The sequence below is a fragment of the Lissotriton helveticus genome, chromosome 6 (assembly GCF_964261635.1).
Source record: "Lissotriton helveticus chromosome 6, aLisHel1.1, whole genome shotgun sequence".
Classification (NCBI taxonomy): Eukaryota; Metazoa; Chordata; class Amphibia; order Caudata; family Salamandridae; genus Lissotriton; species Lissotriton helveticus.
The window spans coordinates 1,147,542,027-1,147,564,481 of NC_136067.1; the positions used below are offsets into that span (position 1 = coordinate 1,147,542,027).

At 45.4% G+C, this 22,455-nt stretch overlaps 1 protein-coding gene across 1 annotated transcript in view; it reads left to right on the plus strand.

Annotated features, from left to right (window-relative positions):
- NT5DC1 (5'-nucleotidase domain containing 1) overlaps window positions 1-22,455 on the plus strand; it is a 1,533,630-nt gene that overhangs the window by 9,647 nt on the left and 1,501,528 nt on the right. The window contains exon 2 of the mRNA XM_078648807.1: window positions 16,796-16,887. Within this exon, the coding sequence (XP_078504933.1) occupies window positions 16,796-16,887 (92 nt within the window). The remainder of the gene's footprint in view (window positions 1-16,795; window positions 16,888-22,455) is intronic.

Here is a 22,455-nt window from a genome sequence, read left to right on the forward strand (position 1 = left end):
GGTGGTTGCCTCTCAGACTCCTTTAACTTACAACAAAGTACGAGACAGGGCTGTCCCCTCTCTCCGTCACTCTTTCTTTTGGCAATTGAGCCCTTCCTTTACTATTTAAGGAACAACGAGAGGATTAAAGGCATAGAATTCAAAAATGCAACAGTCAAAATTTCAGCACACGCTGAAGATGTCCTGGTAGTCCGAAAGGGCGGACCTAGCTATCCCAGCGCTGATGTCCACCATTGCTGAATTCTCGGAAGTGTCCGGATACAAACTCAACAAGGACAAGACTGAAGTAAAGCTACTTAGTAGCATCGGTGATAAAAGTGTCCTGGGTGACACAGGTCTTTGTTGGCAACAGAAGAGTTTTAAATACCTAGGGATTGACTTCGAGAAAGACTTGATTAGTACCCTAAAAATTAACGAGACTTCATTATTTAAGAAAATATCGTCACTCCTGGAAGGCTGTTCCCCAAAGTTTCTATCCTGGTGGGGTAGAGTGGAAACTTTGAAAATGATGGTCACACCACTTGTCAACTATCTAATCAGCATGCTACCCATGTTGCTCTCAGATTACTTGCTTAACAAGATACATAAGCTCTTCAATAGTTTTATCTGGCAGGAAAAAAAAACGAGGATCTCCCTGAAGAAACTTCAATTGCCAAAGGACAAAGGGGGTGTAGGTTTACCCAACTTCAGATGCTATCAGACGGCCTTCTTATGTAAACTAGGAACAAACTGGTTCCATGCTCACCAGGGATACACTCCTGTGTGGGTTCACGTAGAAAAATCCATCCTTAACAATTTGCCACTTTCCGCCATAATGACTATGGATGCCTCTGCCTTCACTCAATCCAAATACATCTTCCTCAACACTAAACGGGCTTTACTTAACCTTGAGGGACACTGTAAACCCAAAATAAAGTTCTCCAAGTCAAATCTATCATCGTTCTGGTTTAACCCGGCTCTGAAGGACGAGGGTGGACTCCTTTATTGGGAAGATTGGGCTAAAAAAGGGTTGTATTCACTACAAGACATTTACGATGGTACCTCTCCCCTTCCTTTTGCCGTCTTACAGTCGCGATTTGATCTCCAACCACTTGACTTTTACAAGTTCCTACGCCTTAAATCAATTGTCTCCGCCAGAGCCATCGTACCGCATAAACCTACCCTATGTACTAGACTAATTCACCTAATATCACAAGGTCATATGGTCTCAAAAATTTACAAACTCATTTTACCTCTACCTCAGAGAGGACACTGGAAATGTGAGCGAGACTGGGAAAACAAACCAAATTCCTCCAACCTGGCCTTCGATTGGAACAAGATCCATCTCACTCCCTTCTATAACAAAATATCCCCGATACTCTCCCAGACCAAACTCATGATGATAAACAGATCATACTGGACACCTGAGAAACTCTTCAAACTCAAACTCCTAGACAACCCACTTTGCTGGAACTGTAAAACACACGTGGGTGATATGGCACATATGTTCTTCCATTGTCCGTTGCTCCAAACGTTTTGGGACAAGATCTTCTCATACATCCAACACATCTTCCACTTTAGACCACCTAGGGACTTCACATACATTTTATTAGGAGCAATTGACCCAAATGTTCCTAGAGAGCATGACAGGCACCTCTTGGACCTTATTCTTACACTGGCATGTAAAATCATTCTGAGCAAATGGAAGAATACAGCAGATGTTTCCTTCACTCAATGGCAGGAATGGTTGGCTTCCTTGAGGGGAGCAGACAATGACGCTCTGCACTCATCACCCTGGCAAAAACCTCACACCAAGCTCTGGAGTTTACTTGATTCATTGGAACTCTGTTATGACCCCCCTTAGGCATACTGACTAACATACTCCATGACCCTAACTTGGCCTACGCTGCCACGCCGGGCGGTATTCCCGGTAACACATGATGGATGTCCAGAGATAAACTATGTTCTTCAAGTCCTACCGCTGCTGCTAGGTCTTTCTCCTTTCCTCGTCTCCCCCTGCTCTCCCCTTTCTCTCCCCTTCATCGTATTCACCCCACGGGATCGAGACTAGATGCATGGTAGTTTTAGTCAAAGCTCTCATCTGAATATTACTTGTACAACCTTTATGTATATGTATTATAAGTATGATATCTCACTGATTCCTTGGCACTTTCCTCGATTACATCACCTGTACTCTTCCATGCATTATTGACTGTATTTGCATTGTGATCCATTTAGTGTATGTCTACCCCTTTGTATTTTGTATTTTATACTTGTGTGTCTTTTTGTATCCTAAATAAAAAAGATTTGAATAAAAAAAAAAGAAATGCCAATATTTTTTACCTAGCCATGTTGCAGGCTGCAGTACCTTATGTGGCCAAAAGAGGTCCTATCGGACCTCTTTTGGCCACATAAGGTACTGCTTTTGGCCACATAGGGTACTGCACCCTGCAGAAGATATGGTAAATCCACCCTACCCATAATGCATTGCATTCAAGTCAGTGCCACAAGTACATTCAAATAGCTAAGTCTAAATATACAATTAGTAGCTTTGAAATGTGACAAAATAATTATTATATTAATTCCGGATTAGGTTGTACTCTGTGTGGAGCTGATGAAGGGAAATATTATAGAGGGTCTCATATGAACGTGAGATGTGCTAGTGAGTAAAGTAACAACTGACAGCTTTGCTTAGGACCATGTGTGAGTCCTTAGGGAGTGTCCTCATGGGAGGTTACAAGAAGAGACAAGGAGGGACTACAAAGGCTGTTACCAATGAAAAACCACCATTTACAAACAACAGGGACAGGAGCCAATTAAAAAGATGGCGGATAGTGGGTGGAGCTTTATGCCCATATCCTGATTACAGCATGTCTTGAAGAGACAGTGCAAGCGCTGCCTAGACAAGACCTATAAAGGCCAATTCACATTACAGATTCTAGTACTGAGAAAATAGGTATGCCGACACCACTGCACTCTTGTCACTTAACTCCAGGTAATGACAATAGCCCTCTACCTTCATGAGAGTATTAATTATTCTATTTTCAATTGTTTATTTGATTTGAAAAGTTTTATAGAGCGCGAATATGACCCGACTGGGTATCAGAGCGCTGTACATGTATGCAAACCATAAAAGAAGGTAAGCAGACTTAGGGTGATCAACATAGATATAAGGAGACAAAGTAAAACATGGTTAAGAGGTAGATTTGGGCTGTAAAGCATGAGCTTAAAGTTAGTTTTGTGACTTCAAGTCTATAGTTGCAGGAAGCTTTTCAGGAACAGCCCTTTGCATTCTTTTTAGGTCTCGCCTCTCAATGCGCATGTGCATTGAGCGGAGCGAGACTATAGGGGTTTAAACAGACTTTACCTAGACTGGCGATTTGGTGCTGTGCCCGTGCGCTTTTAGGTCAATGCGCAAGGGCATTGACCTAAAATGCGCGTGCACAGCATCAAATCGCCAGCCATCTGTTCCCCAGCTTGGCGCCTCCGCTCCTGCTCTCTCCTGGCTGCTCCTCCCCATATTATTCACGGCCGGCCGGCCGTATTACTTTCATTTTCACGGCTGGCAGGCCGGCTGCATCAAAGGGTTTCACGGCCGGCCGGCCGTGCTTTCAGTTTCACGGCCGACAGGCGTGTCTCCTCATTTAACTTGTTTTAATATCCTATCCCATCCCATCCCTCTATCACCCTCTCATTGCTGTCTCTTGCTCCCTCCCGTACCCCTGTGGCTGCTTGTCCTGTGCTTCTGTTAGCATCTTTGAACAGGCTGGTAAATCATTTTCTTATCGTGTTTCCTCTTCCGTCCTTCAATCACCCCTCCCACTGTCGCTTTCTCCCTCCCACGCCCCGTGGCTGCTTGTTTTATCTAAATTCTAAAGCGGTCTTATTTCCACCTTACGGATACCGTACTTTTGCTACTGCTGAAGTCGGTCTACTGGAGACTCCCGGACTTGGTCAGTCACACTCTTGCTGCAGTCAGCAGGCACTAAGGCAGCCACAAAGCGCCTCACAGTCTGCCATCACAGTGCGTCGCAGAGTCGTGGGAGCGTGTCAACAGTTAGTAAGCAAGTGGAAATGCAGAGGAGATGTGTTTCAGGAACTAGATTGTGGATATACATCGGAACTAATCCTGGTGTCTTCCTACACATAACCTGGGCAAATGACTTCTTCTCCATATACCACAGTACCCCTATTTGTTCAGGGCTCAGAAATAGGTTGCCCTAGCATTAAGTAAAAAATCAATAGTGATATTGTCTATAACTCTAATTTTAAAAGCATGTGATTTTAATCTATGAATGGCGGCACACTTTTGGTCAAGGCAGTGCGAAATCACTGGTTTGCACAGGCACTCAGGTTACCACCTGGTTGCAGGAACGGACTTGCCACTATGAAAAAAAAACAATTGTTACCACATGTGGTAAATTAGCATGATCAGCCATTTCGGGTGCAGACACAGGAATGTGTATCGAGGGGCAGTGCAAGTGTATGCAGGTGCTCACAGCGTCTTCTAGGCATCCAATACTTCATTTAACTCTTGTTATAGACTTAGACAGAGAGGACTCTGACTACCCTAATAGCAATGACAGGGATAGTAATTACCGAGTTGTTGAACATCTGCCTCCTGAGTGACATCTTTACTGCACTACTCACACATACGCCTCTTGATAATAATAAGGAACTGTATATATTTTTCTACAGCCGCGCGGCGCGGCGCCAATGCTTGTTTATTTTCGCTTCTTTGCAACGCGCACCACTCGCGCGCTCACTGAAACACCTTTATAGTACCGCACATAAATATAAATTTCTAATAAACCAGTTAACTGACGTTTTTTTCGATCATCACAGAACTTCATCAATGTTCGTCGAGATGGGAGGGGGCAATTCTCTGAGCATGGGAATGCTTCATAACATGAGACAAAAGTGCCTACACGTAAGATTACAATCCTTCTTGCAAGCTGCCAGGCCGTCTTTCTCCTTTTCGTAAAGAGATGGTCCTCCGTTAAACTGCATCCGCCCTCATGACGCAGCAAAGCGCGAAGGCTTGAGTAATTAAACATGTGAATGTGAGGCAGTAAAGTTTTACTGTATTTAATGTTACACTTTCTTCAAAGTAGAAACTGGTGCTCAGTAAAGTGCTTTGAACGGAATATATGGTGCTTTTTTTACACGTCTCTTGCGCAATAGGACACGCTCATATTATCCTGTCTTCTTTGGGAACATTTTCTTGCTCAAAATAACGGAGTAGCAACCAACGACGAGAATGCTAGCCGGAATAAGTTAACACGGTTCAAATATGTTCTTTCAATGTTTCAAGCTGTTTTCAAGCTTACTTACAAATCACAAAAAAATGTTAATATTTCACTTTTGTTCTTGGATTTTCTTCACAATAAAAAACACTGAACATAATCTTCACAAAAGTTATTTACAAAACTTAAAGCTATTGACATTAAAAATTAATTAATTAAGTATTAATTACTTTAAAAAATTAAAATCCATTGTTATTTGTAATATCAATACATCTAAGTCAAGTAAATACAAAACATGTTGCATTACAAATGCTATAGGTGTCACATTTGCGAAAGTTATAACTATTGGCATTGTAAATGACAAAGCTATTAATTTAGGTATTTTCAAAAACAACACATACATAAAAAAAAATCATTTATAAGACCAATAGCTCAAACTTTCCTAATGCGAGACCTATTGCATTTCCAATGCTTGTTTGAATGCGGTGATGCGTTATTATAGAGGGTTTAGTTCTGATTTCCAGGGGAAGAGCGTTCCATATTCTTGAAGCGATGCATAAGAAAGCGCAGTTGTACGTTTTCTTCTTGAATTTATGCGGTTTCAGCAGTAGAGTGTTTGAGCTTCTTAGTGTCCATTCCAGACCAGATAGTTCGTGTTTTTTTTGCCAGGAAAATTGGAGTGTTATAATGAAGCACATTGTGAGTCAGGCAAGCTATCTTGAACTGGATCCTTGCTTCAGAGTAGCGCTTAGTGTGATCCTCCATGCCTAAACAAACCTCCTTAACATGAGACTGGCCTATGTCATGAAGCATACACATGATCTGTGTTCATCCATGCCTAAAAATCCATCCCAGCTTGGCACGAGCAGACAGGCTCATCCCAGAGGCAATGTGTAAAGTATGTGTACTCAAAACACACAGTAATACAATGAGTGATAACACCACAAATGTACAGCGCTACGGTTTAGAAAAATAAAGTATCTTTATCTAACAAGACCAAAACGACAAAAATCCAATGTACATGTAGTAAAATAACAAATGTATGACGTTACAACACACACAATTACAACACAAATAATTACAACTCATGCTTTACAATGCAGTTTTTACATCTCAACTACCATTACATCGCATGATTTGACAACACATTTTTTTAAACTACCATTACAACGCATTCAATTACAACGCATGCCATTACAATGCATACCATTAAAACGCATAATACTTTTAGGGCAACAGTAGGGTACGTTTTAGATAGTGTAGGGATACAAATTACAATTCCCACTCCAGTGAATGCAACAGTAGGGTAAGTGTTGGATAGTGTAGGGGTAAAAATTACTATTCCCACTCCAGTGAATGCAACAGTAGGGAACGTGTTGGATAGTCTAGGGGTAAACATTACTATTCCCATGTACCCCAAAACCCATACCCACCCTAAAGATAAAAAAATCTCCTTTACTTACCTTATAATGAGTTGTTATGCCATGCGTTGTAATGGTATGCTTTGTATTGGCATGCATTGTAGTGATGTGTTGTAATGGCATGCGTTGTAATGTCGTGCGATGTAAAGGCAGTTGTGTTGTAAAGGTAGTGCGTTTTAATGACTGCATTGTAATGGATGTTTCCCTAAAATGACACTTAAACACAGTTATTTCCAAAATAAAGCTTGTAGAAAACAAATAGCTCCACATGTGTCATCTGCGAATACCTCAGAGCTGATTTGATGCTCAATTAGGGTCCACCTCTTGATTGTCTCAATTGTGCTGTAATAAGCAACACAGAATCTTGATCGGATCAAATGAGGGAAGGAAGGGAAGGGAACATCGGGGAAGGAGACCTAGAAGAGAAATGCACACATTAGCTATCTGTACCAGCACCTCAACAATGCAAACGTAAGTAAGGACTTCATTTTACCTGTAAAGAAATATAAAGGCAGGCTGCATTGCAATACGTCCTGTTTGAATTCAGTTACGAACCGTAAGGATTTGATCCTGTAATACACATAAGGCATAAAATGCTCATGAACAAGCAACCTCAATAAGTCTCGCTATACCCTGTATGATGTACAGAAGAACCTTCAGTCCCTACCCAAAGGTATACAATGCCTGGCGTCACAGGGGAAGAGAAGATACTTAACCAGAGATCCTCCTCTGTTAAATGGCAATAGAGAACACGTAGCACGCTTAAAGCCTCAATTTATCCATACAATGCACCTTAATTCATGTTCACAAATCACATGAAGTACACACTTGCAGGATTGTTCTAACCCATGCAGTGAAGGAAGAAGCAATGTCACAATGATAATTCAGACAGCATTATCTCCCAGGGTGAATATAGACACACCCAAGTCACAACAGAAGTGAAAAACCTCTCCTTGAGGTTAATAATAAGCGTAAACTCCTCTGAGTCTCAATGGGTATCAGAAACCTCTCCTGAGGTGCAAGTGGTACCCAACACTAGCGGAAGTAGCAGTAAAGAAAAAAGAAGCCACCCCCTTGGTAAACAACAGCTCAAAGAATGCAGTGACTGAAATGAGCACGACATAGTCCTGAACCAAAAGGTGCGCGATTAATAGACAGCGCACCACCCATTTACATTACCCGTTCAAGAGCAGTCGATTCAAGGGTCATCTGGAACTGCTCCAAACACTGGTAACGCTAGAGCGGCAGGAATGAATAATCTGCCTCGAGCCGGTCGCGAAGCCGCAACTTAAAGAATTCCGGACGGATCCTTCTGTCCGTCGACCCCAGAACAGGAAGCAGAACCCGGACTCATGGGAGTTGTAATCATGAACTGCTCGCTCCACTCTAGTTCATTCCAGACCGAGGAAGCAACAGCGTTTCACCTCTACAACATAATGTAAGGTATGACAACCTGGGGCTAATACGATGTTGTGACAGCAATACATCCAAAGTACGGCACCGCCTGCGAGGTGTGCGGCGTCGGGCACGGAGTCACACTGACCCCCAAACAAACAGTACCTTTGGAAACAAAGTCTATGACGATGCATGGCGTTGTGGAGGTGAGTTGTCAGTGCCGAGGTCGTGGCTGGCTCCCTGGCTACCACGGGGGAGGCGTGGCGTGGTGCGTTTCTCCTGAGGCGGCGACGTGTTGAATCCAAGACAGGGGAAGTCGGCGGTGAGGTGTCGGTTCCGTTGACAATGCAAAATCGGTGAGTTTGTGGACTCACCCTTGACGGTTATCGGCGCCATGATAACAGGATGCAGGCACTGGCAGTAACATAGTCGGTGCGAGTGCTGGAGTCGGGAATGCTGATAACTGCAGGCGTCTGCAGGTGTTGAAGGGCGTCGGAGCTGCGGTGCAGGCCGGGCAGTATGTCATGCACTTCACGAGCAGTGTTCCTGGCCTCGGTTCTGCTTGCAGAGTCACAGCGGTGGTGCTGACTGCGTCAAAGATTGCTTTTCTTGCTTCTTTTAAGTTGCTTTCAGCTCCCAACAGCAAGAACAACCTCCAGAGGCCCAAAACTGGAATAGGCACCTCCTGACAGGTCAGAACTTTCAGCAATAGAGTTCGGGGGAGCTGGAGGTGAAGTCTTTGTGTCCCTGAGACTTCAGAACAGGAGGCCAGCAGCACACAAGCCCTTGGATATTTTTCTTCAAGCAAGTTCACAGCAAAGTTCCAGTCTTTGTCCTTTCCTTGGCAAAAGCAGCAACTGCAGGCCAACCCCACACAGCACACAGCAAAGGGGCAGTACTCCTCCTCACAGCTCCCCAGCTCTTCTCCTTGTAAAAAGTTCCTCTTGAGTCGAGAAGTGATCTAAAGTTCTGGGGTTTAATGTCCACTGCTTATACCCCATTTTTTCTTTGTTCTTCTTTGTCCAAGAGTCTCTGAGCCCAGTCCAAACCAGTTCTGTCCTCACTGGTGTCCAGTATTACCAGAGGGGGTGTAGACATCATCGTGCTAGGGAGACAGGCGCTATTCAGGTACAAGGAAAACTCCTCTCATTACTTCTAATGCAGCCAAGCCCCATTTAGCTTAGCTCTGAGTAATCCAGGAAGGGCCAGACACACCTCACCCCCCCAGTGGCTGTCTACAGTGAATGCACATCCCTAGCCCCTGTCATTTCCAAACCAGACATTCAATCCACAACCAGGCAGAGGCACACAGAATGGTTAAACAAGAAAATGCCTGCTTTTTAAAAGTGCCATTTCCCAACACATAATTTACTAAAAGTTGTGTCATTAAATCCTGAGTTCAGAGAGCCTAAACATTATTCTTCTATCTTGTCCCAATGGGAAGTTATACTTGTAAGATGTTACAGAATATCTCCCATTCACTCCTTTGGGACAGATAGCCTTTCCCTAGTGAAAACAACATTGGCAGTATTTCACTATCAGTACTTCAATTGCCTGTTTTAAATTAGCACCACCCCTCCACTTATCACCACGCTGTGAGTCGAATTCTTTGTGTGCTGGTATTTTATATTCTCCTATATTTCCCCCCCCCCTTTTTAGGTCTCGGCTAGTAACGCGCTGAAAGCGCGTTCTCGCCAGAGAACTATTGTCGGCGTCTCAGCAGTCTGAGAAAGCCGAAGGGAGACAAGACCTGGCCACGCGCAGCGTTTCCCCATAGGATAACGTTGTGCGCGCGGCCAGGTCTTGTCTCCACAGCATTGCATGCAGAGCGGATCGCGTCACGCGCCTCTCTGGAATGCAGGGGGAGTCTGCATACCAGCGCGCAGCGCTGCTAAAGAGGAGCCTGAGTGCGGGAGAGGCGGAGGCAGGCTTACAGACGAGCACGTGTGCGATGAACCCTGGATTGCTGCAATGTTTGTTTGTGTGTAAGAAAATGTTAGTTTACAGTGGTTTGTGCATCTGTAATGTGAACAGGAAGCTTGCACTGCTCCTGCCTGTGTTGTACATGGCTTTGTATGTAATGTATAATGAAGCTTTCACTGCTGTTGGCGATGTATGTGCTGTAACTTTGGTCTGTGAGGAGAACGTGCATTGCTGCACCCTGTGCCCTACTTTATCTTCTGTACGTAAACCATCAGGCACTACCCTGCCCGCGCAGTACCTGTTCTGTGTGCGTGCATCTGAGTGCGAGGGACACTTGCAGTACTACCATGGCTGTACCTGTTCTCCGTACAAGTGAAACTTGCTCTGCTGCACCCAGTACTGTATTTTTCCTGTGAGAAAGACGTTTATAAATCTGCTGCCCGTGCAATGTCTGTCCTGTATGTGTGTGAAAAAATATTTCAAAAACACGTGTCATGTTTTTGTGTATGCATAGAATATCAGCTTGCCCAGACCCGTGCTGTACTCAGTCTGTGTGTGACTGAAACCTTTACTACTGCTGTCCTGTCCTCCTCCTGCCATGTCACATGTGTATGTTTGTGTAAGGAAGCCAGCTATGATAATGCTGCCAACCACAGTGTGTGTTCAGATAATCATTCATTACAGCTACCTGTCCTGTGTTTTTGCGTGTGCAAGAAGAGTGCCGCTGCACTTGCTGTACCTGTTGTGTGTGTGAAGCAAGCTTGCACTACCGATTCCAATTCTGTACTTCTTCTAGAAAACAAAGAAGGGACTCTTAGTTGTTTTCATTACAGGCAGGGAGCATTAACTAAAGGCAGCATGACCTGCCTGCTCGTTATCTGTTTCCTGGCTGTGTGTTAAAATTTGGATTATTAAATTACCGTCTATGCCAAGCAAAAGAGTGTCTTAAACTATGATTCTTTCAGGAAAAATATTCTCGGTAAATGGACTGGTGAAATACCCTACAATTCGACTTCTGACACCAATTTCACTCTTACTTCAGCACAAAAGAAGAGCAGTAAATTCAGACATGAAGCAGCTGCTGTATACAGAGAATGAACTCTTCAAGAGCTTGGGTTGCTGCATTAATAATGCAAATAAACATAGAATTCTGTTCCATGTGTATATGAGGAAAGCCGCTTCTGGACATAATATAAATATGTGACGACTGCACCTGGCAGGTTAGTAGCAGGGACAGATTGAAGTAGTGACTGCATCCGAGAGCTGATTGAAGTGACAGACGCGCTCTAGTGATCCCTAGAGGAACTGTTTCCTTGCACCCTCTCTCCTGCAGTCACCGCGCCAAGACTGAGTCTGGCGCCAGTCGTTCTGGTGCATGCAAGTCACCGCAGGGAGTTTGTCACTCCCCAGACGAGCTCACTACAGTAAACATGTCTCTGCCCCTCTCAGGTGCAATCACTGCAGTACTCGGCATGTGTTTTCGCTCTATCATGTGCAGTCACTAAAGCTAACCTCTCTCTGAGGGGCTCTATCTACAAGTGTAGCTGTCACATTCAAGCGTAGCTAAATATAGCGCTTCTCTGCACTGCTAAATTTCATTTGCCTCATTGGATGTGTGTCTATGTCCATGCTCAGGTGTAGTTCCCACAGTAGGCGTGTCTCTTACAACTCTGTCAGGTGCACGCACTACAGTCAACCTGTCTCTGCACTCAGTTTATGAGGTGAACTCACTACAATCTACCTGCCTCTTATGTCACTGTTCTAAGTGCATTCATCACAGTGAGCCTGTCTGTTGTCCGTTTGTCAGACGCTTTCACAGTGGCAGCGGTGAACCTGTCCCTGTCGCAGGTGTGCACTCACTGCGGCGAACCATCACACTTTACTGTCGTTCACTAGAACGAGTCTGTCTCTGTCAGTGAGATGCATTTATTGCAAGCGTACGTTTTACCACCCTCAAGAGAGTATGTGTCTGTGTGCATACCCAGAGGCGCGCACTGCACCAGTGCACGCGCCTCCTTTTATTTAAAAGGATTCCCAGCCTGAGGCGCACAACCACACACACAACCACAAACACAGCCACACACACAACCACACACACAACCACACATACACACAACCACAAACACAGCCACACACACAACCAGACACATAACCACACACACAACCACACACACACCCACACACAACACCACACACAGCTACACACACAACCACACACCCACACAACCACAAAATAAAAGACCTTGTCATTTACAATGTCAAGACCTTAAACTCGCGTTCATTTACAGTGCTAATAGCTCTAACTTTTGCAATGCCGAGACCGTTGCATTGTAAATGCTTGTTTCTTTAGGTTTTAGAGGCTTGAAATCATTTAGGCAATTAATAAATGTCCTGATGATGATCCCTTTGAATTAAAACTGGGATCGAAACGCCGTCGACCATTTTATGTGCCTTATACAATGTTTATGCTATGCACTGTGTTAATGTAAAGGTGCATCTTGTAATCTTTGTTCTTACTACGATTGTGAGAACACTTAAAGCTTTCTGCCTAAAAGCCCTTTCCTGTTCACTTTAAGTGTAATAAGGTGTTTGTGTTTAAATTGGGGTACAGGCTTGTGCCCCACAACGTGAAATTGTTGAAGGAAATTCTCCTTGTATTTTTGTTGAAAGTAAAAATTAGACCTCTGTTCGGCTGGACAAGTCATTTAATACAGAACTGATTCTGTCTGTGTTTATCTTGATGCTTGATTCCTTTATGCTTGGGACCGTTGTTGTTACAAAAAAGTATTTCACTATCCGAACACATGTCACAGGCACCAGTACATGTCCAACTTTCATATACACTGCACCCTGCCCATGGGGGTACCTTGGGCCTACCTGAGGGGTGTCTTACATATAAGAAAAGAGAAGGTTATGGCCTGGCAAGTGGGTGCACTTGCCGAGTCGACTTGACAGTTTCAAACTGTGCACATACACTGCAGTGGCAGGTCTGAGATACCGTTTCAGGGCTTCTCATGTGGGTGGCAGAATCAGTGCTGCAGGCCCTCTAGTAGCATTTGTTTTACAGGCCCTGGCACACTCAGTGCGCTTTACTAGGGACTTACCAGTAAATCAGATCTGACAATCAGGGAGAACCAATTGCAATAGCAATTTACTCATGGAGCACTTGTACTTTGACACTGATCAGCCATGGCAAAGTGCCCAAAACATCTAAGCAAGCAAAAACGAAATCCAGCACAGCATCAAAAATACAGGAGGTAGAGGCAAAAAGTCAGGGGAAAACACGCCAAAGATGCATAGTCTAACAGTGACAAAATCAGTGCTGCAGACTGACAGGTAGCATTTAATTGACAGATCCTGGGCCCTTGAACAGAAATCAACCTAACAATTGTGAGACGTTTCTTATTATGAAAGGTTTCCGGCAATTCCAATTGAGATGGAAAAAACTTCTGATTCTAAATTAACTACTTGGATTGACCAAAGGTTCACGCGTTTTGAGAAGTGGAATAGCTTGCTTTAACAGTTCTGGGTGAGTCTAGTCTCCATGTTTTATTAAAAGCACAGAAAACAACAAGACATCCCTAGGAAAGCTACAATGTCTAGGCATTTTAAAAGATTATTTTACAGTTTTTGTGGCCAGGGTATAGACGTACACAATTTATAATGGTATGTGGAAAGCAGAATACGTGTTCTCTATGTACTAAGTGGCATGCCCAGAAAATATATTTATCTTCTCATTGTTTTGGATGCAATTCTTCAGTCCCATGTTGAGAGCATTAGTATTCACAAGGTACTTTTTCAGTATCAAATAAGTCAAATTAAGACCCTTTTCCGAATCAAGTCATGCATTTGGTCTGGCTGGCAGCACTCCTAAGTGTGCGATACATATTCGTTTTACAAACAAATCCAAGGAATACTGGTGGAAATATATGATTTTTATAGATCGCCTGAAGTACTCATACTGTCCTAATTGTAATCAAGCAGATTTTCCACTAACGCAGAAGTCTTCAATCTATGGGGCACGATCCCCAAGAGAGCCTTGAAGCCCTGGGAAGGTGGCGTGCATTCCCAAGCCTCACCTCTGCTTGGAATCCAAAACGTTTGCTCTTCTTTTTGGAAAAAGACAACGGTCCTGGGATGGTTAATTCCAATTGTAAAAATGCTTTAGCTGAAGTTTCATAAATTGAGTCTCCTGTGCTGTGAAATAATGCCGGGCAGACAGCTAGACAACAAGCCTTCATGCCAGGGTGCCTGCTTGCCTGAATGGAATGCAATTGTGCTCTATGCGTCAATCTGCAAATGGAAAGGGTAATCTGCAAATGCGAAGGATGCTTGGGAGACAGTTCTGGCTTGAATTGATCGACTCACTCCAAGCATTGTGATGACAAAGATTTGTTTTTTTATGGGTAGTGCAAAGGGTGAACAACTGGGCTGAGAAGTGCGTGCTTTTAATCGGAATTGTATTTACACATCGCTTAGTACCTCCGAGGAGGGGTTGAAGGGACAGGTATGTAAAACAAAATTGCATTTTTGTACGGTCTGGTAGTACTAAAACCTACATTTTGGAAACCCCATTTTATAGTAAAACTATTTTCACATTTTGTAGCAGTCTATCTTATATTATGTGTATTGCAAGTATAAAATAATGACTTACACATTCACATTGCTTTCTGTTACACGCTGTGACCTCGTAGCATTAAAAATACACAAGTCACTATTCTCCACTGCACCAACCAAGATTTAATTCTGTGGCTGTTTGGTTACACAAAGACCTCTGCAGTGCATTAGCTAATAGAGGTTTCATAATGTACTACCGTGTTTTTCCCACTGAGTAACAACCTTTTAAAATGTATTTTTCATTTAAGCTGCCCATTATTTAATTTAGCTACCAGATTATGGAAGACTTGAAAAACTTCCAGAATATTTTGGGGCTTATTTATGGCAGGGTTGTGCCGCCGGAGCGTCACTTTTTTTGAAGCTCCGGCAGCACAAGCATCTCAATCATATCTATGAGGCGACGCGTGGTCACCCTGCGTGGTTTTGCATGGTCTCAGATATGGAGTGACAAAGCAGCGCAAGTCGCTGCGTTGCCTCACTCTGCATCAAGAAGGCATTCCATGGGAGTTGCGGTGGGTGTTCCCACTTAACCCCCATGGATTTTGATGCTGCCCCAGATTTACAAAATCCTGTAAACCTGGGGGCAGCGCCCAAACCTTACGCCTCCCCACAGCAGGCATAACGAAGAGAAATGTTTTCATTCTTTCTTGTTTTTTCCACTTTCCATGTGTGCTTTATTCTGTAGCACACATAGAAAGACGAAAACACCTCTGAGGACTGTTTTTGTGCAGAAAGGTGCCTCTTCCTGCACATAAACAATCCTGCCTACGTTGGCTCCAGGTATTCATTTGTGCGCCAACGCAGGGCAGTGCAGCAAGGAGACTTGCCGTGCCGCGCCGCCCTACGACAATTCCTCATAAATGAGGCCCTTTGTTTTTATCCACACCTTTGACCACGCCCTAATGCTCACTGACCTTAGGTTTGCTAAACACTGTTTAATATTATTTCCGCACCATGAAAATGATTTGCTGTGGAAATTGGGGGCATTTAGTTGTCTATGGGGAGGAGTACCAGGTTCTTGAAATGTTTGTCAGGAAGGACTCCTTACGGGTAAAACATTTTGAAAGGGTGATCTCAGCATCAAAAAGTTTGAAGACCTCTGCAGTAACGTAAATCATGTATCAATATGCACTGGCTCAAATGACTTCCTGTCTTGTGACACACAAAATTTTTCCCCATAGAGAAACTCATTCTCCTACATTCCCATGAATTTTTTGTTGCCTTTGAAAGGTCCATTCTCATGTTTTTCACAGCAGTAGCTTTATGTGCATTGTCAGGGTGGAGCATGAAGTATTTACTTCATTTTTCAGGGTCACATCCATGCCACACCTACATTAATACCCTTAACCCTAATCCTAAAGTGGATTAGCTGCCAAACTGGTGGATTTTTTTACTGCCAAATGTGCAATTTATGATTGTAACATTCCCCAATTTCCAATTCCAGAATTAGGAATTGTTAATTTACTATTATACTAACATTTGTTATTCCGCTTAAGGTGCTCAAAAGTGTTTGTTATTCAGGCGCAAAATGTTGTCGCAGAAATGGTATTAGCAGTGGTACATTCCGCTTATCAGAACGTAAGCCACATGCTATTTACTTTAGTTGGTCAAAGTTTCAATGAAAGGTGTCAATAATGTTGAATGTTAAACTACAGGTGTGTAAGCAGATGTGTTACTTGATCATGCTTTAATTATTAATTTATTTGTTTTGATTTGTTGATTTATGTGTTTTACTGTGTTTGTACACCAACTACTGGCCCATAGTCACACCAAGTTTTCGGCATGATCGCTAGCTGTTCAAATGATTTCCATAAAAAATGTCTGGAGGTTAATACGTCATGATATCAGCAAAACGGGGCCTGGCTGCGGGCCCTTGATAACCGCAATTGACCATAATTAAAAGTAAAACATCTAGACTTACACATATTGTACATATTTGTTCAATTGTTTTTAGCGGAGGGTGTTCATGAAATTATAACAATATTAAACAGGCCTACTTCTTACAAACTGCTCGTCTGATAGCACATTGGTTATGGTGTGAACGTTTAATAACCCAAATAACAGTTGCAACTCCTCAAAAAGATATAAAAAACACATTCCTTCCAGTGACTATCAGCCCTGGTTTCCAAAGCGACTAAACATCTTTACGGTCTTATTTAGAGACTGTTTGTTCACTAAAGTAAATTCTTAAGTGTGTTTTTTTTCTTGTTTCAGCTTGTATACGATGGCTTTGCCCAGTACCTGGTGGCTGAAAGAGGATTCAGCAAAGATCTACTGAATCCTGCTCCAAAGCATTGGGATTTCTGGTATGTTGCCACACCTATTCTCAAGGCGTCCTACTAGATTTAGTATTTGAAAAGATTAATGTGTTTTAAAAGAATAATCCACTTCTTCTATATAGGTTACAATAAAAAATAAAGTTCTCTGCAAGTTTCTATAAATTCTAAGAGTCCTCCCTGCGTAAGGATGACTATCTCCATATCCATATGATTTTCAAAAGAGAACAAGAAAGCATTTACATCCTCAATAATATATTCAGAAACTCCTCAACTGTATGCACAATCCGAGAGTTTAACTGGTGCAAGTTTCATAGTTCATAATAATAGATCACAATTATGTGTAGATCCACTACTTCAGTCTAGGTATTGTACATCGAAATCCGAAATTCATTGTGGCAGAGCAATAATAGTTGTTTAACAAAGCTTTTATGGTTATTTGAGACGTTCAGTGTGGAAGGTAGTCAGAAGCGTTGTCTAACTAAATAAAGATAATTTGCCATATGATTATTTGTTCACCCCCTTTTATCTTATTACTCTGCAATCTAAAGTCTCTTGTTGTTACCAGTTTCTGTAAGTCTTGAGTCGATTGATGCATTGTTGGCCCTGTCCCATTTTCTTGACAGGGGTTAGTCATGCTTTCATTTTCATAAAACTCTCCCCCATGCGACCCATTACTCTTTTTATCCCCAAGCTGAATGGCCCTACACAGGAATTCCATGTCAGGAGACCACTTGTTGTTAAAGAAGACCACCCCATATACACTAAGAGCCACTCTCTAGTTCCGCAGATAGATGCTGGAGCGGACTTGTTCCTGTACTGAATTGGGGTTTTTGCTACCTCCAAGAATCTCTTCTTCGGGAAACTCAGGGCCAAATGGTATCTTCCCCTATGGTGCCCTTCCTGCGCACTCTGTCAAGCTCGGTTTGGATATCAGTGGGTTCAGTGAAATGGTAAAACGCTGTTGGGTTGGTGTCGTATTCGGGTCAGGTTTACAACCACCCTGTGTGGTTCTATCTTGTTGGATTGGATCTTGGCCCTTATCCCACATAGGTAAAGGGGAATGAGGCACTTTGCTTTCTCTGGGCCTTCTTTTGTGACAGGTGAAACCTATCTGCGCCTACTGCATGTGGAATCAATGAACAGACATAGTATGATCTGGTTGATGCTTGGGAGCCGACTGAGGTCATGTGTTGGTAACAAGTGTTATGTAAGGGGGCGCTATGTAGGGCATGTGGGAGGCCAGTGTTCGGTTTAGTGTATTTGTAGGTGACATACAAAAGGTCCCTACGCAGACACTGTGGTTCTTCATTTGTGAATCTCTTTTGACCTGATAGTTCATCAATGGTAATTAAGTGTGGGACTACCCATAGTAGGCAGATCGTACACAATCATGCAAGTATACATAACACTTGTCGTGCTAATGTAGTTTGAGGTGTGAGGCCCTTTGAAGCCATCTGCACTCCTCGGGTTTCTGTGTTTCTTCTGCCCAATTTGAAAATGTTCACAGTATTTTGTTTACGGGGGTCATCGCCATGAAAGGGCTTGACTACGCGAAGGAACAGTGCACCCACACGGGTGTTAAGCAGGCCCCTCACTTTGGGACCATGGGGTTTTTCTCCTTCCATTGGTGTATGTTTTTTTTTTCACAACTGTGTTTATTAGAAGTTTAAGCAGATCATATGTACAGTTCTCCAGAATCAGGAGGACACTGTCAGTGGTCAACATACAACAGAATGCATGAATAGCCTAAACTTTCAACTTGCCCCCCTCCCGCACCCCTACCCCGGCCCAACAACCCCAAAATCCCCCACTACCCACCCCTTATCCCACCCTAGCCCGGTGCACGTGATCACTATCAGCTGCAGTATACAGATTAGAGCAAAACAGGCGTCCTGGAGCCACCTAGGCCCCGAGATCTCTACCGGTAGGCAGTCCATCATCCATGTCAACGGGAGGCTCCAAGGTCAGTTCCCTGTAGTCTGCCCACCGCTTCCAGATCTTATAATGTTTGCGGGGGCAGCCCCTGGCCTCAAACACTGGCAATTCCAACCCCATGAGGAAATCCAAGCCCGCCCTCCAGGCGCCAAGCGGGGGGGGGCACGGTCACTCTTCCACGCCCTTGCCAAATCCCGCTTGGCCACAACGAGGCCTAGCAGAAGGAGATGACGCTTATAGATGTTACCACCTACTTGATCCAGGATATGTAGAAGACCCAGTCTGGGCGTACGAGGAAGATCCCACCCCAGCACTTCCGACAAGCAGTTCCACACTCCATCCCAGAACCGGGTCAAGCCCACACACGACCACACAGTATGCATCAGCGTGCCTCTCTCAGTCCCGCAGCGCAGGCATTCTGGGGTAGCAATAAGGCCAGCCTTCCACAGTCTCTCTCTGGTGTAATAGGCCCTATGCAGGTACTTGTACTGTATAAACCGGAGTCTCACAGCTATTGCCGCTCCACGGGGGGACTCCAGCGCCTCCCTCCAGTCATCCTCATCCAAAGGACCAACATCTATCTCCCAGGAGGCCTTCAACGACAGAAGGGAAGAGGAGCAATGAGTGACTAGCGTTTGGTAAATTTTGGAGACTTTTTTATCTCCCAGGTCTCCCATGAAAAGCTTAGCTTCCACGGGGCTAAATTCAGGAAGTCGGTCCAGCCCCACCAGACTCGGTGCAAGAGCATGACGAAGCTGTAGGTATTTAAAAAATTGGGTCTTGGGCATGTCAAATTCGGCGCTAAGAGCTTGAAAGGATTTGAGGGTAGTCCCGGTAAGAACATGGCCAAGTGACGAGATCCCTATGGAGTCCCAGCCACCAAACCCCCGCAACGAGGCCAGCGCAGGGAGCTGTCCGTTGTTCCAAAGTGGAGTTTCGGCCGTCAGCCGACCCCACCAGCCCATGCGGCGCAGCGCCTGTCTCCAAATCAAGAAAACTACCTGAGTAGCCTGCGGCAGTTTTTTCCGCTGCCCGGCCGAATACAATAGTGTATGGAGCGTGGCGTCCCCCATCAGAAGATGTTCTAGGGCGTATGCCGGATCGCCATGCCCACCGTACCACCACTAGTTTAGAACCAACAAATGGGAGGCTTGGTAGTAGGATAGAATGTCCGACGTTGCGAGACCTCCACAGTATGTGGACAAGAAACAAGTCCGCAGCGCCACTCTGGAAGCACCCCCAGCCCATAAAAACCGACCCAGCAGTGAATTCACACGACGGAACCACTGCGGGTCGACTCTGTGTGGATGGTTTTGCAGTTGGTACAAGAGTCTAGGAAGTGCGACCATCTTGAAAATTGCAGACCTGCCATAAATATTAAGAGGCATGCGCGACCAAGTTTTGATATCTGATTGAACCCTGTCCCATACCGGCTGTATGTTACGCTCCCATGCAATTGCAGCAGACTCCGACAGGAAAACTCCCAGATATTTTAGTCCGCCGATCGCCTCTTGTAGAGCCGAGGCCCAAGGGAATGCCTCGGACTTTCCCCCCAGTACCCAAAGGGTCGATTTGCGTGGGTTGAGGAAGAGTCCCGACACGTCTCCAAAAATGCACATCATTTCCAAGATTCGAGGGCCCGAGCGATTAAGATCGGTCAAAAAGAAAAGGACATCATCCGCGTACAGCGCGATCCTGTCCGAAAGTCCCGCTCCCCACACGAAGCTGCGCATCAATGCGCACCCACGCAGCCAGTGGTTCCATGACCAACGCAAAGAGGTAAGGGGACAGGGGGCACCCCTGTCGGGTCCCCCTAGCAACCGGAAATCTCTCCGATACGGCTCCTGAAATACGCACCGAGGCGGTGATGTCCGTGTATAACAGCCTGACGTACGAGACAAAAACCGGACCCAGATTGAGGCGCGGCAAAAGAGCGAAGAGGTAAGTCCAGCTGACAGAGTCGAATGCCCTGTCAATGTCCGCTAGCAGGAGCGCCGCCTGTTCCCCAGTCGCCCCCATCGCGTCCACCGCCACCTGCGCACGTCTGATATTGTGTCTTGTCGCTCTACCCGGCATAAAGCCTGCTTGATCCGGGTGGACCAAGTCCACTATATACGGGAGGAGACGATTCGCCAACGCTTTGGCCAACAATTTGGCTTCAAAGTTGATTAGGGATATTGGGCGATACGACTCGTGTCTGTCGGGAGGCCTGCCCGGTTTCTGGAAGACTACGATTTCAGCCTGTCGCCAGTCCGCCGGTAAGCTACCACATTCCCGCGCTGCTTCTAAAGCCCGCCGATAGTGCGGTCCCAGCTGCAAGTGGAATTTCTTGTAGAATTCGCTGGGAAATCCGCTCGGTCCGGGCGCCTTTCCAGTGTTGAGTTGTCCCAGTGCGTCACCCAGTTCCTCCGCCGTCAAGGGAAGGTCTAGGGCCGTTCTGGCTTCATCCGATATCGCACGGGGGGAAGGTCAGCTATGAACTTGTCAATCGCCTCCGGTGGGAGACTGTCCCTAGGGGCGTATTGTACCGCATAGTAGCCCGCAAAGCTCGCCGCAAGGGCAGCCGGATCCGTCATGGCAATCCCATCTCCGTCCGTGAGGCCCGGTAGAGTAAGCGGCTGTAGAGTTTGTTGACACAGCCGATGGAGCATGGTGCAGGACTTGTCGCCCCATTGGTAAACCCTGCTCCGTGTGGCCAGCCAGGCTTGTCGAGCCTCGTCTAGTAGGACCGAGGCGTAGGATTGCTGCGCCTGCAGGAGCAGTCTTAGCGCTACATCGCCACCATCTTCCCGACACCGATTCTCCAAAACTCTCACCTTAGCCGCAGCTGCCACTGTGGCCTCCTGGCGACTTCGACGGGCAGCAGCACACCAGGCTATATCCACGCCCCTCAATGTGGGCTTCATGGCCTCCCAGACCGTCATACCATCCACTCCCTCTGTCAGGTTCTCCTGCCAGTATTGGGCAATCGCTCCGCCACCGGAACGGCTGGTGCGACTTGCGCAGTCCGATCCGTACTACGACCGGGGAGTGGTCAGACAGCCCCCGAGGCTGAATCTCGGCCTGCTTCACTCTGTCGAGAAAGGCCCCTGGTACAAACACACAGTCCAGCCGGGAGAAGGAGCCATGCACAGCAGAAACATACGTGTACTCACGCGTTCTGACATGCAAATGTCTCCAGGCGTCCACCCAGCCCAACCCATCAATCATTGCCTTCAGACGTGTAGGGGAGGTTGTCACCGCGGCCCCTTGCAGCCTCTGTCTGTCCAGGCACACATCCACCACATCGTTCCAGTCGCCACCTATCACAGCCAAGGAATCTGGGATCTCGGCCCACAATTCAAATAGGCGCTCTGCCAGGGACCACTGCAGAGGAGGGGGAGCATACACACTGCCAAACACCACGGGCTCCGCACCAATCATACCCTTAACAAACACATATCGACCTTGGGGATCGAGCCAATGACGCTCGTGGGTATAGGACAGTCGTCGATGAATGAGGATGGCCACCCCCCTCGAGCCCCTGGAAAAACCTGCATGAAACACCTGGGTATATCCAAAACGTTGTAAACTCAGTACCTTCGTTCCCAACATATGTGTCTCCTGTAACAGCATGACATCCGCTGAGTCCCTCTTACCCCAGCGCAGCACTGCCCCACG